The sequence below is a fragment of the Falco rusticolus genome, chromosome 2 (genome assembly GCF_015220075.1).
Source record: "Falco rusticolus isolate bFalRus1 chromosome 2, bFalRus1.pri, whole genome shotgun sequence".
Taxonomy (NCBI): domain Eukaryota; kingdom Metazoa; phylum Chordata; class Aves; order Falconiformes; family Falconidae; genus Falco; species Falco rusticolus.
The window spans coordinates 71,991,795-72,007,870 of record NC_051188.1 but is presented as its reverse complement, the minus strand read 5'-3'; the positions used below and the strand labels follow the sequence as shown (position 1 = coordinate 72,007,870).

General features: G+C 39.3%; 1 protein-coding gene across 1 annotated transcript in view; it reads left to right on the top strand.

Moving 5' to 3' along the window:
* OCA2 (OCA2 melanosomal transmembrane protein) overlaps window positions 1-4,604 on the top strand; it is a 176,538-nt gene extending 171,934 nt beyond the window's left edge. Inside the window, exon 23 of the mRNA XM_037378549.1 lies at window positions 3,832-4,604. Coding sequence (XP_037234446.1) covers window positions 3,832-3,919 — 88 coding nt within the window. The 3' untranslated portion in view covers window positions 3,920-4,604. The remainder of the gene's footprint in view (window positions 1-3,831) is intronic.
* Window positions 4,605-16,076: the final 11,472 nt, after the last annotated feature.

Sequence of the window (16,076 nt, the reverse complement as noted above, 5' to 3'; positions counted from 1 at the left end):
ACGTCTGCTTGTTGTGTATATTTAAGCTAGGCGATTTCATTTAGATCATGGTTTTATGTGTAAGCTTCTAGTACAAAAAGGAGGAGGGAAGAGTGGGGTGAATGCTAGATCCTGTCACCCATCCCTTCCTTCTGCCTGATCCCGCTTCCTCTTTGCAGCAGTGAAAACTCCATGAGCTGGCTGTGGAGAGTTAAGGGTTAACCTTTTGTACCATGCAGGGTGGGTGTACCTCCCTGTCTGCAAGGGAGGGAGAGGCAAGAAAAGGCTGCCCAGTGCAGGATACAAAAAGTGTATTTTAATGGCAAAGATGTTTATCAGTGTTTCTTGTGAATCTGAAGTTTTAGCACAAGAAAGGTTTTTATGACTTCTAAACTCTGCTGATCCTTTTTCCTGGACAAAAGCAACTGAATGACATGGTGCTTTTTGACTTCAAGGAGTATGCTGAAAATGAGAGTTGCTGGAAGTACTTTTTACATTGTTTAAAATGGATTCTTAGATTTGAAATAACTAAAGAAAACATAGGTAACTGAACATTGTACCGTATGTGACCTGGGACAGGAACCGCAGCTTCCTTTTAGGGAGAGCCGTGGGTAGAGTAATAGGGCACTGAACCGACTCAAGTAATCGATTAACTAACTCTACAGTAACTAATACTTACTGACTGAGCTTTATCTCCCCTCTCTCTGGTACACAAATTCCACATTGAATTTGATCCAATTACATTAGTGCTCAGGCCAGCGAGCCTGAAATTCAGACCTCAAGTTGAGGGGTAATTGTCCATGCAATGAGAATAACGAGTTCATAGTTGTGCCTGATGCAAACATCCACACTAAATTAAATGAGGTTCCTCCCCAGACTGGCTGTGTCTGGCTCCAGCTGCACATTTGACTGGCACTGTGATAGTGGGGGTATGATCACAATTCCTGCATCTTTGTATGTGACCCTGTATAATTCATCCATTTTCTTGCACAGACCTCCTCCAAGCTGGAGCTAGCTTTTCTGTTCTCTTTTCAATGGTTGAGTAGTCTTTTTGAATCCTTCTCTCCCCGTGTCAGTCTTCACAAAGCCGTTATATTACCATTCATTGCTGAGCTGCTGTGTAGTCTCCAGGGAGGTTTGTTAGGTTGCATTAGCACAGATTAAGATCTGCGCTGTCGCCACTCCTCCCAGTACCAGCTCATTGTTTGCTAACTGCGAGGTCAATAAAATTCTATTTTCTGTCAAACAACAGACGGTTTTCTTATGAGAGTTGTAGCAATCTCCAGTTCACCAGCCTGTCATGCAGATACAGCTGCAGGGAGCATTCATTAGATGTACTGAAGGATGTAGGAGGATTTTTCAGCCATCCTATTTTATTCCTACAGCCATTGCTGGTTTTGCTTTATTCTCCTATCTGGACACCTTTTTCTAAGTGAGATTAGGGAAGGCCAGAGACAGATTTGCTGAAAGAAGGAAAGAAAGGGTCTGAGAAGCAGTTAGCTAGCCATCAAATTAATTTATTTATTTATTGCTTTTTTTTTCTAAAATAATTCAAGGGATGCTTTAGCTCTGCTGTTTTACAATATTATTAGCTTGATCACAGTTTAGTGACTGAATAATGATTCACCTCTTTCAAGTAATGAGTCATTTGAAAGCAAGGATCTGACCAGTCAGTCTAGAAAATAATTAACACTTATTTGCAATATATTTATGTATGTTCATATGAACAAAAAAAGAAAAAAAATCTTCCAAGTGAATTTCAGACTTTTCAGGAGATATTTGAAAGCTGTGATAATCCTACAAGCCTTTCTAACAATTCTTTGTACATTTCACCACTTGGACACAGCTGGTCCTCTCTTATCCTCTCCCTTTCCCTTTTCCCAAGTCCAAACAGCAGTTTAATATTAACACCTTTGAAACCAGAACAGCAGTAACAATGCCTGTTACCAAAAATGGCAGAAGAGGCCACCACACCAGGTCCTAAATCCCATTGAAATGGAGGAGAAAGCCTTGGAGCTGGGCATGAGAACTGTCCTTCTGGGGCAGATCTTGCAAGCCATATTGGGTCATGGACACAGAGACACTTCTTCAGGGGGATGTCAAGAGGACAGAAGTAAGATGATCTCTCAGCCCTAAAAATCTTCCCCTTTGTATGTTTCCAGCCTTGTAAGGGTTTCCTTTTGTTCTTGTTTTGCCTGTATTTCTCTGGTATGTGAGATGGGCTCACTTTGGTAGTGGGTCAAGAGCGGCCATGAAGCTGGCATTATGGCCAAACTTGGTTTTCACTAAATAATTTCAACATTTTGTTTAGAGTGTTTGCATCTTATTAATTTCTTAATTATTCTGCAAACTTTATAGGCCAGAGCTGAATATTTTTGTGTTTTACAGTGAGCCTCATTGCTTGTAAAATTCCCTTGCCAGTAACTTGAACCAATGGCTGTTAAAGGTGAAAGCACCTCTGACCTGCTGGTCACATCTATGCCTCCTTCAGGCAGCTTTTCAGCAAAACAACAATGAAAGAAACATGAGTCATGAGGATCTTGAGGTTTAGAGTAATGTTGCAGCTGCAGGTAGAAAGAGCAGACTTCAGTGAGCTGTTGAGAAGTTTAATTTTCCTTTCATGCAAGTAGTTTCATACTCTGAGGAAGTGGGGGCTAGACTTAATGCCCCAAGAGGTCCCTTCTAGCTCTAGCTTCCTGAAGAAAGGAAATATTCATCCACCCAAACTCAGAGAACAGTGTCCTCCTGCCACCAATGAAACGGACATCTCTTCTTTAGTGCTCTGATCAGCAATGGCAGAGGGGAACGGGCTGGAGGAACCTTGCTAAGAGCTCCTAACATCCAAGGCAAAAAGGCACAACTAATATACCCATATATAATAAGTAGGTCTTCAAGGAAGAGAATAAATGAAATGCTGTACTTCAGAGAACATTTTCATGCTTTGATGAGGCTTATGGAAATTCTTGCCTGAACTTGACACAAGAAAGTATGTAAGGAGGGTTGTTTGTGGCATGGTCATCTCTCATTGTAGTTCTCATTGTGATTTTAGTAACATAAAACAAATGAGTGTGATCACAGCAGTGTTTCTTCACAGTCCCTCAGTATCATACAATAATGCTTTTAAGTTTCAGAAAACTCCCTTCTTTTTACAGTATGGAAGACCTACAAATCTAGCAGAGTAGGACTTGGCCAACCCCACAACATCCTTTCCGGTTCTCTGTCTTTGCTGCCTGTGTTTGTCAGTCTAAAGAAAGCTATAAAAACTGGGTGTTGTCTTGAAAAACATATTCTGCAGTGAGAAAGAAATAAATGTTTTGGTATAATGGCAAGGTTTTAGCACTTTTAAAGCTGCCTGGGGTTCATTTCCAACAGTCCATCAATATTCCAGTCTGCTAAACCTGGTGAGAGGTACGGAAGAGGAATACTAGCTGTATGTCACTACAGATCTGTGTATCATTTCAGTGTGTATCACTTCAGTGTGTATCACTTCAGTGATACACACTGGATACTCTATTCTAGTGCTGCATAATTTGTAAGAATTGTTACTTTACCCAAACAAAACAAGACATGCTGGATTCTGAGAAAGAGTAAAGTGGAAGAGATGTCCTGAAACCAATGAAGTTATGCTAATGTTGTCCTCCTATCTCTTAAACAGGCCAGAAGTAGAAATGTGAACTTGAATATTAGTCTCCTATTCATTGCCATACTCTCAGTACATCCATGCTTTTAGCAGTGCTATAAGAATATTCGAGGCTTGGAACGTGTAGGATAATGTAAATTTCCTTTTCATAAATTGCTGGGAGAACAAACTATTGTATCCTTATTAATCTTTCCTTTATTTTATTGTTTCAGGTTAGGCTGCCCCATGATGATTGTGTCCTGTACCATCGGGATGTGCTACCTTCTTGTTGCTCATGTCATAGTAGGTTGGAACTCATAGTAATTTATACTTTCAAGACTCAAAAGAAGCTTTCTTTTTCAGTTAGTTTATATATCAGAACACTAAGAACCCATATAAAAGAAAAAAGATGTGTAAAAACCCAAGATATGGTATCAATCAAATGATTATCAGCATCAGGTCTGGTCATTCTTAACCTTCTGTTTTGTGAACAATTTGCAGTACTAGTCAATCAATATTAGAAGAATCCATATATTTAATTATGAATGCAGTTAATGTGCAGATGAAAAGGCACCAGCACAAGGGAATATGTTGTGTCTGAAAGTTTGCATTGACACAATATAAATGTAGTCACAGATGTAAAACTCATTCACAACAGCAGATGTTCAATAACTTCTTTTTAGGGCTTCATTTGTCTTTGTCAATGTGTTTAGCTATTTGTATTAAAGTAACTAATATTCAAGTTGTAATAATAGACAGTTAAGCAGAAAGTCTGTACACTATGAAGGACGTATCATTATCTACATTTAAAAATAAACACATCTCCTGAAAATGTGCTGTGGAAGAAATTATTATTTTGGAACTGGGATTGCATTCTATGGAGGCTTTGTTTTTCATTTTAAAACTCCTAACCAGTGTTAATCTACCTTTTTTCTTAAAATAAACTAATGCCCCCCTTCTTACAAAAGTACGGACATAAGATGTGATAAAGCACCGGACGTCTTCCATTTAGTTATTAATTCACTTCTGTGATGGAGTACTTTGTTAATAGGTTAATACACTATATGGAAGAATGAGATCATATTTTGGCTTTGATTTCCTTCTCTCTGATAATAATGTGTTAAACTACATACATTGTTTTGTATAATTGGCTTCCAGAAAGGTCAAACTTCTCATTATGAATATTAAGTCCTGTGAGGCATTCAAAGCCTCAGTCCCCATCTTCCAATACCTTTGTGCCATGGTGTGAATTACTGGTGTGTCTGCTTTATCTTGAGTCAGAGAAGTTGGTAACCTTGTGAGTGCAACCCAAGTGAACAAGGCTGAGTTACAAGGAGCCAGTAGAGATGATCAAATGCAGTTTTTACTTGTGCTTATTCCTTGAGATAACCTGGTGAAAGAGAAGCAATATCTCTCCTCAATGGAGGGTGTGAGGTTAATTATATATCCCATTTTACTCATATGCAGGTTGTGTCCCTCACCTAGATGTTTGTTGTGTTTTGTTTTTTAAGTCTGAAATATGATGTTAAAGAGGCTAATGGAAATAAGTCACAAAGCAAGGCTTGGCTTTGAGTGGAGTGTGTGGAGGAGAAGAGTTCTTCCATTGCCCCAAAACCTCCCACCAGGACTTCCAGCCCCATCCATAGTTGGGTACCCTGGATTAGTGAAGTCTTCTGCAGTGGGGCTGAATTTTGCAGCACTGTTGAGAAAGCTCAAGGCTGCTCTAGAAGATCACAAGACCTTCCCCCAGAACCAGCATAAGCTCCATTCCTTTTATATTAAAAAAACCCACCAAAACCAAAACCCTGCAAAAATACCCCAAACCCACACAGACGGGCCTGAAAGACAAATTCAGACAATTTGTCTGAAATAGAATTTGGCCTGTTGCACTCTCAATGTGGAAGTCTCCACTGCTCTGTCTTTGTAAGAGCAGTTTACTCTGTAACAACTGGAATTCTCTTTCAATTAAAGAAACATTTATGCTAATCAGCTTAACATTGATCCCTGGCTAAAAATATTAATACAATATTCCATAGCCCTCAACATTTCTCACATTGGAGCAATCTTGTTGCTGTCACTGTTTGTGCAAGAACTGTTGTACTAAGCCCTAGAGAATGCAAAATCGCCCTATACTAAAACACATATGTTTTTATTTGTTTTAAGGGGATTGTTTTTTCTTCACTCACATGATTTAAGGCTTTCTTTTCTATTCTATTCCATTAAAACACCACTGGCATGTAGGAGTATAAAAATGAGACCATGGTCCCACAGCACAACTTACTCCGTTTTATTGTTCTTTTTAAGAGGCTAAAATCTAAATAAAACCTAATCCTCTTCCTGGGACCTTGAAACCCTCCTGCCAACCCTAAGCAAATTCATGCTAATAATGTGATCACATTAGCTGACATGAAAATGCATGTTTGCATTTACAGTTTGCTGGACACTGAAAGATAGAAGTGCAGCAATTAATTTCCACTCACTCATCTCGGCAAACGCCCTGGAACACTGGTGTGAGAGAGAGCTCGCTGGCTTCAGAAGGGATAAGTTAATGAGACTCAAATGGTATTTTATTTCTCTTACGTTACTGGTCCTGTCAAAAGAAGGCAAGCAGTGCACAGGGAATACAAAATCATACTGATCATGCTTTTAGGCAACCAAACTTAAGGCTAAATTCTTTCTGCTTCTAGGAATTTCTTTTATGGCATACTGTTTTCCTGTGGATTTCCTTCAAATAAACTGGTTTTCCTTCCTTAAGCAACCTTGTTTCTTCATTTATGCAGCCAAGAATAGCTCAGTGAGAGCTCATATGACAAGGCAAATTGTAAAAAGAAGATGAAGTTGTTTGTTTGCACAAGCCTTTACGTGAGTGTAATGAAAATTACCCAGGTAATTCACATCATTTCAAGGTAGTGAAGTATATTTTTCATTGATTTCCATTATATTTATCAGCATAATGTGCACATTGGAAAGGCACAAGTTACAGTGACTATATCTTTGACAAAACTAGTGTATAGAATCCCATAAAAGTGAATTTGAAGAGTGGGTGAAATTTATTTTTGCAGTGAAATTCTCTCTAAAATACTGAACAAAATTTTAGTCAAGTAGTAAATTACGTAAAAGTGTATTATCTTTAGTATGCTTGTGGCTGATCTCAGAGGACGGGACTCTCATTTTTATTGATAGCCCTTAAGGCTATTTAGTGGTGTTTGTTTTAAGCCATAGAGTAAATATAAGTATATGACTACTCTGAGATCCGTTTACCCTTTCTAGATGGTGTAAAATGCAGTAAGACAGCGATATGTGAATTATAGCACAACAGGGCAATGTAAGCAAAGCCCATTAAAAGAAAACAACTCCAGTAGATAAGCGGGGCAATTACTGAAAGCAAGGAAAGAAACACGGACATACTAGAACTTCACCAAATACTGAGCTATTTAGCAAAGAACACCGAGAGTGGCCAGGAGTCTGCCCAGCCCAGCACCCGTCTCTGGCAGTGGGGCACAGTGGGTGCCTCTGAAGAACACAAGAATAGAGCAAATAAAATGATGTTTTCCCAGAATATTGTCCCAACTTTGAGAGATTTCTGTGACCCAGATACTTCCTGAATGAGAGATGGCATCTTTATGTTGCATTGCACTTGATGGATTGGCCTTCCACAAATTTAGCCAACTCCTTGCTGAAACTTTGTAAATTCAACATCTGTCACAGGGAGTTTCAGAGATAAACTACAACTGTGGGAAAAATACTTCAGCTGTTTGTTTTGAACTTGTCCTTTGATAATCTAATTTTCATGACACCTCTCCCCCAACAACTTTCCCAAATCTTTTGGTTGGGAAGCAATAACGAATAGCCATCCTTTCTCTAAATCATGATTTGATAGACCTATTTCCAGTCTGGAGTTCATAGTCTATTTGCTTGCTCATTTGTTATGTGGAAATACTCTCATATCTTTGCTCATCCCTTTTTTCATCTTCTGAAGTTTCGTCATACCCTTTTTGAGTTGAAAGGGTGAGAAGTACAAACACTAGCCAAGACACAAATACACCATGGATTTACACAGCAGCCTGCTGATTTCTTCTGCCTTTCTGTTTCATTCCTAATAATTGTTAAGATATAATTCAGTACTTGGGCTGAGGAATATATTTTTGTAGAATAACATCTTCTAACAACAAGCTGCATTTCCTGAGTGATAATTATTAGCTCACATTGCTTAGTATGTAAAGTTAAGGCTGGTTTTGCTCCTCTGGAAACATTACAGCTGTCCACAGTGAATGTCACAGGTCAGTTTTCCCCAGTCACTTGCTCTTGTAAGGATTTTCTGTAATTCTTTACTATTAACAATTGTCTTTGCTATGCTGAATAACCCATAGACTTTCACATTTAACCTTTTACTTCAAAAGCTAGACCTTTTGAAGATATGTTGACCATCACAGAGCCAGCCTGTCTCCATCTAGAGCTTCATGGAAGAGCCATACCCCTTATCCTGTGGTAGTTTAATTTCTTTAAGAGCTGTTGGACTAGATATATTTACTCTCTATCATAAGTACAGATCAAATCAAAATGATTTTAAAAACTGGAAACATTTTCCTGTACTGCACAGTGAGCTTTGTGAACACTTTCCTAGCAGATGTTACTGAGGTATGATTGAAAAAATTTTGCTCATTTCTATGAGAATATTTGAATTAAGCTGTAGGATTTAGAAGCACACAACTGTCTTGAAAAAGGTATAATGATTTGTTCACTGGGGAATAAGGCAATTCCAGATTATATGTATAAAAAGAAAGTTGCCTAATTGAATGGATTGTTCCACAGATATTCATAAAAGTCTTTTAGACCATGCTAAAGCTTCTTGTATGATGTCTTTGTTAATACCAAGCCTAAAAAAAATAATCAAAATAAAGTGTATTGGTTCTAAGAAACCAGATTTTAAAGGTACAGTTAGAAATGAAAATTGTTTGACCATCCAGAAAGATGGTGATCTCACCTAAGAAGTCAAATGTTATTTGTGAAGTATTTGCACTTTCTTCGGACAACTTGCACCACAAACTTCCTCCAGTGACTTAGAATGACTTTGTATTTAACATATGGGAATAAGTTCAGAAGAAAAAGGCTTCTATTTCCTGCTGCGTTGCTAACTTTCTATGTAACTTTTTATATTTAATGGATTTGTTTACGTATTTGTTTCTTGATTTTACCTAACTTTCTGAAGTGCTTTAAAAAGGTACATTTTCTATATGGATGCTTTGAGTTTTGTTAAGGAAATACATACTATTGATCAAATAGCAGGGAATTAGTGTTATATGCAAACACCATTTATTATTTTAAAGATACTAATAGGAAATGTAGAAACATCAGTGTAACAACTATCAGATGGTTACTCCCTACATTAACCACCATTAAAGAATTCATAGGTTCCAAATGGCAGAAAATCATTGGCACCTGAAATAGACAGAAAATAAATATGCTAAGCATGAGCCTCTGTGTTTGTTGTAATGGGATGCTAAGAAAATGATTGGGAACCAAGTCAGAAAAAATAATGAAATAGCTGAAGCATTAAATTAATATTTCTGAAGTGAATTTACAATAGGAAATCCTAGCAATTCGGAATAAGTGCTAACCACCTCAGATGAAGTCAGCATATGAAAATCTGAGTGATTTATTAAGGACAACTGAAAATCAACAAGTGTTGGAGATCTATTGAGAGAAGGATGAAAATCTTCCCCCATAGATGTTCTAGAGGGAGAAGATGAGAGAAGAAAACTTTTCTTACACATTTTTTATTAAGGAGGCTATTATAGGATTAGCAATATCCTAGTGCTACTTGAAATGATAAGAAGCAAAAGGGTTTTTACATTATGTTTAAAGTTGGTCACATGCTGGGGTTTTTTTCTTCAGGTTGATGTTGCAAGTTTGGTAGGCAGCAGTGATTTATTAGCAGTAGTTTCAATTAGTGCTTTGCCTAATGAATCAGAAATGGATAAAAAGCCCTCTCAAGATGTGGTCTTGGCCATCATTACTATTACCCTGGTTGGAGTAGAAGTCCTGCTGCTATTTTTAAGAAAATCAACACACATTGGTCTGTCTGTGATGTCTGAGCTGCCCTAACTGTAGAAGATAAAAGGAGGAAGAGAGCTGTAGAGTGCTGTAAACAAGAGGCACAATCAGGAGGGAGTTACAGATTTTTCCTCTTTTTCCAGCTTCCAACCATGTCTCCCCCTTCCCTCCCAAATTTATTGTCCACTAGTTATTTTCCATTTACAGACATCTGCTATTTTGGACCTTACTCCCTGCTCATTTGCATTGTGTTCCTCATCTACCAGTTGCCAAATGAAACCCTAACAGCTTTTTTTTTTTTTTTTTTTTTTTTTGCCTCCAGCCCCTTTTTCCAGATGGCCTGTGCCTACTTATCCTTAATAAAGTTTAAAAGTGGGGGGGGGGAAACACCTTCTTACTTAACAAACATTGTTAAGGATACTAGGTAAAAGGGATATTTCTTTTTCCTAAATTTCCTCACGTCAGTGATGTGCATAGTTTCCTTTTTCTCCTTCATCCTTATATTTAATATATTCACCTATTGCATTTCCTAGTCTGTTACCTCTCATGTGTGTTTTATGCATTGGTTGTGAAAAGATTTACAGACTGATTTGAAGCAAAAAGTTACAGCAAGTCTGACAGTGGTGGGGCTTATGAACATAAAATGAAAACTTACAATTCTCCTCAGATTAACTCAGGGCCATTAATGCTTCAGTGTCACATCACTATTAAAACTAGCCAGCTGCAACAAGACTTTTACCATCACATACCAGGTTAACTTCAATAAGTGGCTTCCACACCTTGCCCCAGCACAGCCACCAACCCCCACAGGTTTCAACAGTTCATCTACTGTCCGTGCTGTTTCTTCAGCCTCTACAGGCCAGCCCACACTGCTCCTGGCCTCTGCTGTGTCCAGGGTGCTCTCCCTTCTGCTTCTTCTAGGTCTCTCTTCATCCACTGCTCCTCCTCCATACCCCTCAGAGCTATTTAACTACTTAGCAGGAACCAGCCACAGCTGCACATTATCCATGTCAGCCAACCCACCGCCCCTGAAGCCAGCCCACAGCTGTGTATTATCAATGTTAATTAACCTGCCTTCATTCCTCTATAATTCCTCTACACTTCAGGATGTTTTGTTTCTTATTGTCTTTCCTGTATTCGCTTTTGAGCTCAGATGGCTACAGATTGTAACCAGTTAATCAATTTATTAAGCTTCCAGAATACCTAAGAAATGGAAACCTGTGAAGTATAATTATTTTTTTTTTTAGTTTTATAAATAAGAAGTAACTTACCTGCTAAATAGAAATAGTTCAAACTTTGTGCTACTAGTTTCATTATAATATGTAGGTTATTTCATTTTTATCCAGATTTTTAGTGGTGGATAAAGCTGTGGGTAATGTAATCTAATCTGTTTCATACTTTGTCTTAAAGGCACGAGCATTTCCATAGGCAAAGATCAGTCCATTATCTCAGGAAACACATGACAGAATATTTAGTTTTAAGAGCTGATTGGAAAAGCAATTTTAGGGATTAATATGGGCGTATGCTCAGACCTCTGAGCAAAACATTTTCTTGTAGATGCACCAGCTCTGGGTCCAAGCAGTGTGACTTGACTGGCCAAAATATATGTGAAGAAGATAGTTTTTCTGTCTTGACTGTGTGAAAATGAGGAGTATGAATGTGAGACTGAAGAAGAATATGAATAACATGCTGAGATTTTGTACCATGCCAGCTGAAGTCAGTGAAGAGTCCAAATGTAATTTGCTTGAGCTCAAAGACATCTGTTAAACTACTACATACAATGTGTGGTGTGTGTATGCACAACATGCAGGGGGAGTGCCAGCAAAACCTTGACAAGGTACATTCTAGATAATAAATATTGTCGTTATAGGCACAGTTTTCAGTGGTGCCAGTAAATAAGGGCACTAAACAGTTTTGTCAAGAACAAGATTACGGGAAGATGAATATTAAACATTATCACACAGTCCTTTCTGTTGAAGGGTTTTAATGCTCTCATGTTTTAGAGACAGACTTCAGGGTTTGAAACTTGTCTGACTGAGGTACTGTCATAGACAGCATTATAGGTGTCCTATAAGAAAAATCCTTCAAGCTGACCTTGTCATAAGCCTTTGAAAAATCTTATCTGCTGCTTAGACTGGCAGTTAATACCTTTAAGACTGCATCTAGGAGCCCCTGGAGGCTGAGCAAGGCTGTCACCTCAGAATTTACTACCTGATTTTTCTGCCGTGCTGATTAGTCACAGTTGCAAACTGTAAACTCCAAGTCAGCAAACAGTTTTACTCTTAAACTTTCTTTGCCTCACTTCATCTGTCCCATTGAAGGTTTCTTGTGAAAAATATGTTGAGTGAGGTTTGTGAAACATTGCAAGGATATCCGTGAGGAAATCTGCAATTCTGATTTGAGAAAAAAGCTTGAATGACATTCAGTGAATAATGTGTGGCTACATAATGAATTGATGTAAAGCAACATGCCAAACATATTCATAGCACTTGTCAACTAAAGATGGCTGTGTTTTTTTCATGAAAAAATTATGTAATCATGAAAGTGAAAAGTGTATGATGAAGCAGATGAATAAAAAAGCTGCCTTCAACTTGTGTGTAAAACTTTTGATTTGGTATTTCTTGACTCTACCATCTTTGCAAATTCTTTCTTGTTCCTGTGGGCAATAAAATACTTGCTGTAATCTTATTTCCACTGTCAGACTGGGAAAATAAGTAGGTGGTCAAGTTTTCTCCAATGCAGGTTAGACTTGGAGATCCATTTCAAAGTAAGCAATAAAAATTAATATAAATATTTTACAGTATCAACAGAAACTGCTATTATTTTTGTGTATCAATAACCATAAACAACTTAAGATAATAACAAAATCCAGAGAACTTAAGTCATATGTTCTGCATATAAACACAGGAGATTTTTAAGTATTTAGATTTGTAAATATTTAAATCTTGTATTTAGCATGTGTTATAAGAGCTTCTTAAACCTTTACTATAAGTTACCTCTAACATAATTAAATTTCACATGACTTTTCTACAGTCCATATTAGAGATATTTTTTTGTTGCCTTTGTAAAGGATTTATCAAACTTGGCATCTTTGCACTGGAACAAATTTAAGAATTAACCCATCAGTGCATTTTTCTGTTCCTGGGATGGATATATGCATACAGTGCAGGTACTTGTTGCATACACAAACATTAAAAGAGTTTTCAAGACAAGCACTCAAGAGCTGGAGAACACCAAAATAAAAATTATATACCTGGGCTTCCTTTGTGTTTTAAGGCTGAAACAGAGTCTGTGCACCACCTTTGTGATAGATGGCTGCATTTATTCTCCTTGTGTAGTGTTGCCTACAGAAGTCCTCCTTGGATGTCAAATGTATGGGGTTTTTTTTCTGTTATAAAGATTAATAAAGATAACAGATAAAATTAGACCTCACTCAAAGCTCAGGCTGATTCTTGTGAAGTGGCTTTTACCAACTTGAGGTATTCAGCCGGTGCTCTTCAGAGAAAGTCCTTAATTCAGGAAAACATTTTTATTTATGAAATGTTTAAGTGATATTTGGTTTCTAAGAAGGCATCTGTGCTATTCTTCAATGGTGAAACACTTGCTTAACTGCTTATCTGAGCTGGGGTTTAGCCTGAATATTTATTTATCTCGGTACTATTACTTTGACCCTCCGCACTTGGAGAAAGGGAAGAAGTTTGTCCCCAAAAAGGTGTTGAACCACTGAAATGTCTATCTAATTACCCTATTTGTACATGAAAATCTGAATTTGGAGGGTTACAAAATGATGTGTCCCCAAAGGGCAAGCATTTAGTAAAATGCTGTCCTGAGAAGTGGGAAGAACAGCCATATTTATTGGTAGAGAAGCTTTCATAAAATCTTCAGAAATCCTTGCAACTAGTGGCAGAGAGAACTGTATGTAAGCAAAGTTTCAGCGTGTGATAAAGTACAACTTCTCCAAAAAAGTGCAACTGAGGATAACAGGTTGTCCAAAGAAGACAGTATTCTTATTATGTTAATAGGTTTTGTGCTAAAACTAAATCTGCATTAAAGTCCTGGATTTTGTAAACAAGCTGTCAACAACACTTTTTTATGTATTCACATTATGTTTTGGCTTATTATTCTTAGTAAAATTGATGCCTACTTGCATTATATTTGATTGTGGAATGACAAACGCATCCCAGCGACAGAACATAAAGGGATTCATACAGGGGATTTCCTCCTCTATAATGCTAAGCAAAGTTATCTTATAAATCAGAAATACACATTTAGGTCTTCACTATGCTTAAAAGGAAAATGTCTCATAATTGCAGGAGATAAGCAACAGTGAAGACACTGTGTCTCATTACACAGGATGACAGAGGAAAGAGATGGCAAGGGGTGTATGCAGCAGATGAGAAATGTATGCTCACTTTGCAATCTCAGTGCCCTTTAACAGGGCAGTTAGAGTCAGACCTGCTTTCTTTTCTGCATTTCTGGTTAGTCAGTGCCTAGCAGCTGGTTGTGAGCTCTTTGCTTCTATTTGCCTTATCATCATTATATGTGGCGTGGATGAATTAATCTGAGCTGCTTCAAAGAGCACAGCAGTGACATTTGCTTTGGTAACTGAAGGATGGCGAAGCTCAAGGGAGGCAATGAAAGGAAAGAGAATTTTTTCAGTCCTGCTCACAAGCCAAACTATCCCTTCAGGATGGAGCCATCAATTCTGACATGAGACAAGTTTGCACCTGCATTTTGGTGGGCTTTGTGGCTCCCCTGAACTGGAGACCTGATTTAGGACTTGGCAAGGGATTCTCCTGGGCTTCAATGGAGCAGAAAGTAGGACTTCACCATCAGTGGGCTAAGGAACCAGTTCTGACTGGTAGCAGGAAAATAACTCCTCCACCCCAAACCATCCTGCGGGTCACAGATCCCAGTTGCTCCTGGTAGCATCTTCATTTCATACCAAGTTTTCTTTTGCTGGAACTTTAAAGTTAGTCATTGCCTCCAACGACAACTCAAAATATCTGCTCAGGTATGCCTGCATTGGGTTTGCATGGCAAGGTTTTGGTAGCGAGGAGGATACAGGGGGGAGGCTTCTGTAGAGAAGCTGCTAGAAAGACGGACCCACCGCTGGCTAAGGCTGAGCCCATCAGTGATAGTGGCAGTGCCTCTGGGATAATGCATTTAAGAAGGGGGACACCCCCACCTAGCAATTGCAGCCAGAGAGAAGAGTGAGAATGTGTGAGAGAGCAGCACCCTGCAGCCCCCCAGGCCGGGGCAGGGGGTGCCCGAGGGAGGCTGCGACCCGCGGGCAGCCCGGCCGGAGCGGCTCCTGGCAGGGCCTGTGGCCCCGCGGGGGGGAGCCTGGGCCGGGGCAGCTTGGAAGAACTGCAGCCTGTGGGAAGGACTCAGGACAAGTTCGTGGAGGACTGTCTCCTGTGGGAGGGACCCCAGGCTGGAGTGTGAGGAGGAAGGAGCGGCAGAGACAGCATCTGATGGACGGACCCCAGTCCCATTCCCGTCCCCCTGCACCGCTTGGGGGGAGGGGGTAGAGAACTGGGCAGTGAAGTGAGCCCAGGAAGAAGGGAGGGATCGAGGGAAGGTGTTTTAAGATTTGTTTTTATTTCTTATTATCCTACTTTGATTTGAATGGCAATTAATTAAACTAATTCCCCAAGTCAAGTCTGTTTTGCCCATGACGGTAATTGCTGGGCCATCTCCCTGTCCTTACATCGACCCACCAGATGTGTGTTACATTTTCTAACCCTGCCCAGCTGAGGAGGGGAGCGATGCAGCAGCTTTGGTGGGCACCTGGCGCCCAGCCAGGGTCAATCCGCCACATCAGGACAGCCAGTGGGGCCATTGCAGGACCAAAAGCAAAAAAAACAGGAAACATGAAAAAAACTCCACAGAGAAGATGGATGCAAGAAAGGCAACAGTAAAGTTCTGGCTGCACAACTCTGCTTTGTAGAAAGAATTGATATGAATCATTTGGCCTGCTGGAAGGATCCGCTGTCTGTTGCTGGTGTAGTCACAGAGGCCATGGGGGGGTGGGATGAGGCTTCATGGCTGTAAGCAACTGCCAGCGATACTGTCTCTTAAGGCAAGTTCTCTTATGCCGCAACTGATATGGAAAGAAAAGGGTTAGAGTTATGATCAAAAAGCCTGCAGGGTACCCTAGCAGTTATATGGATGCTTATGTCATTGCAAATGCTCTTAGGTGGGTTTTAATACTGATTTTGTGCAGAAGTAAATGGTGCAAAGGAGAAGAATTCCCATGTCACCCACAAAATCTCGTGCAGCACTGGCTCTCTTTCTGTGCATGTGTCTAGGCATGGGCCAGTGTAAATGGTATATAAACCCAAGGAACTATGAAAGGAAAAGAGATTCCTCTGGTGCAAAGATGACTTATAGTCTATGCCCATCTCATGCCTGGAAAAAA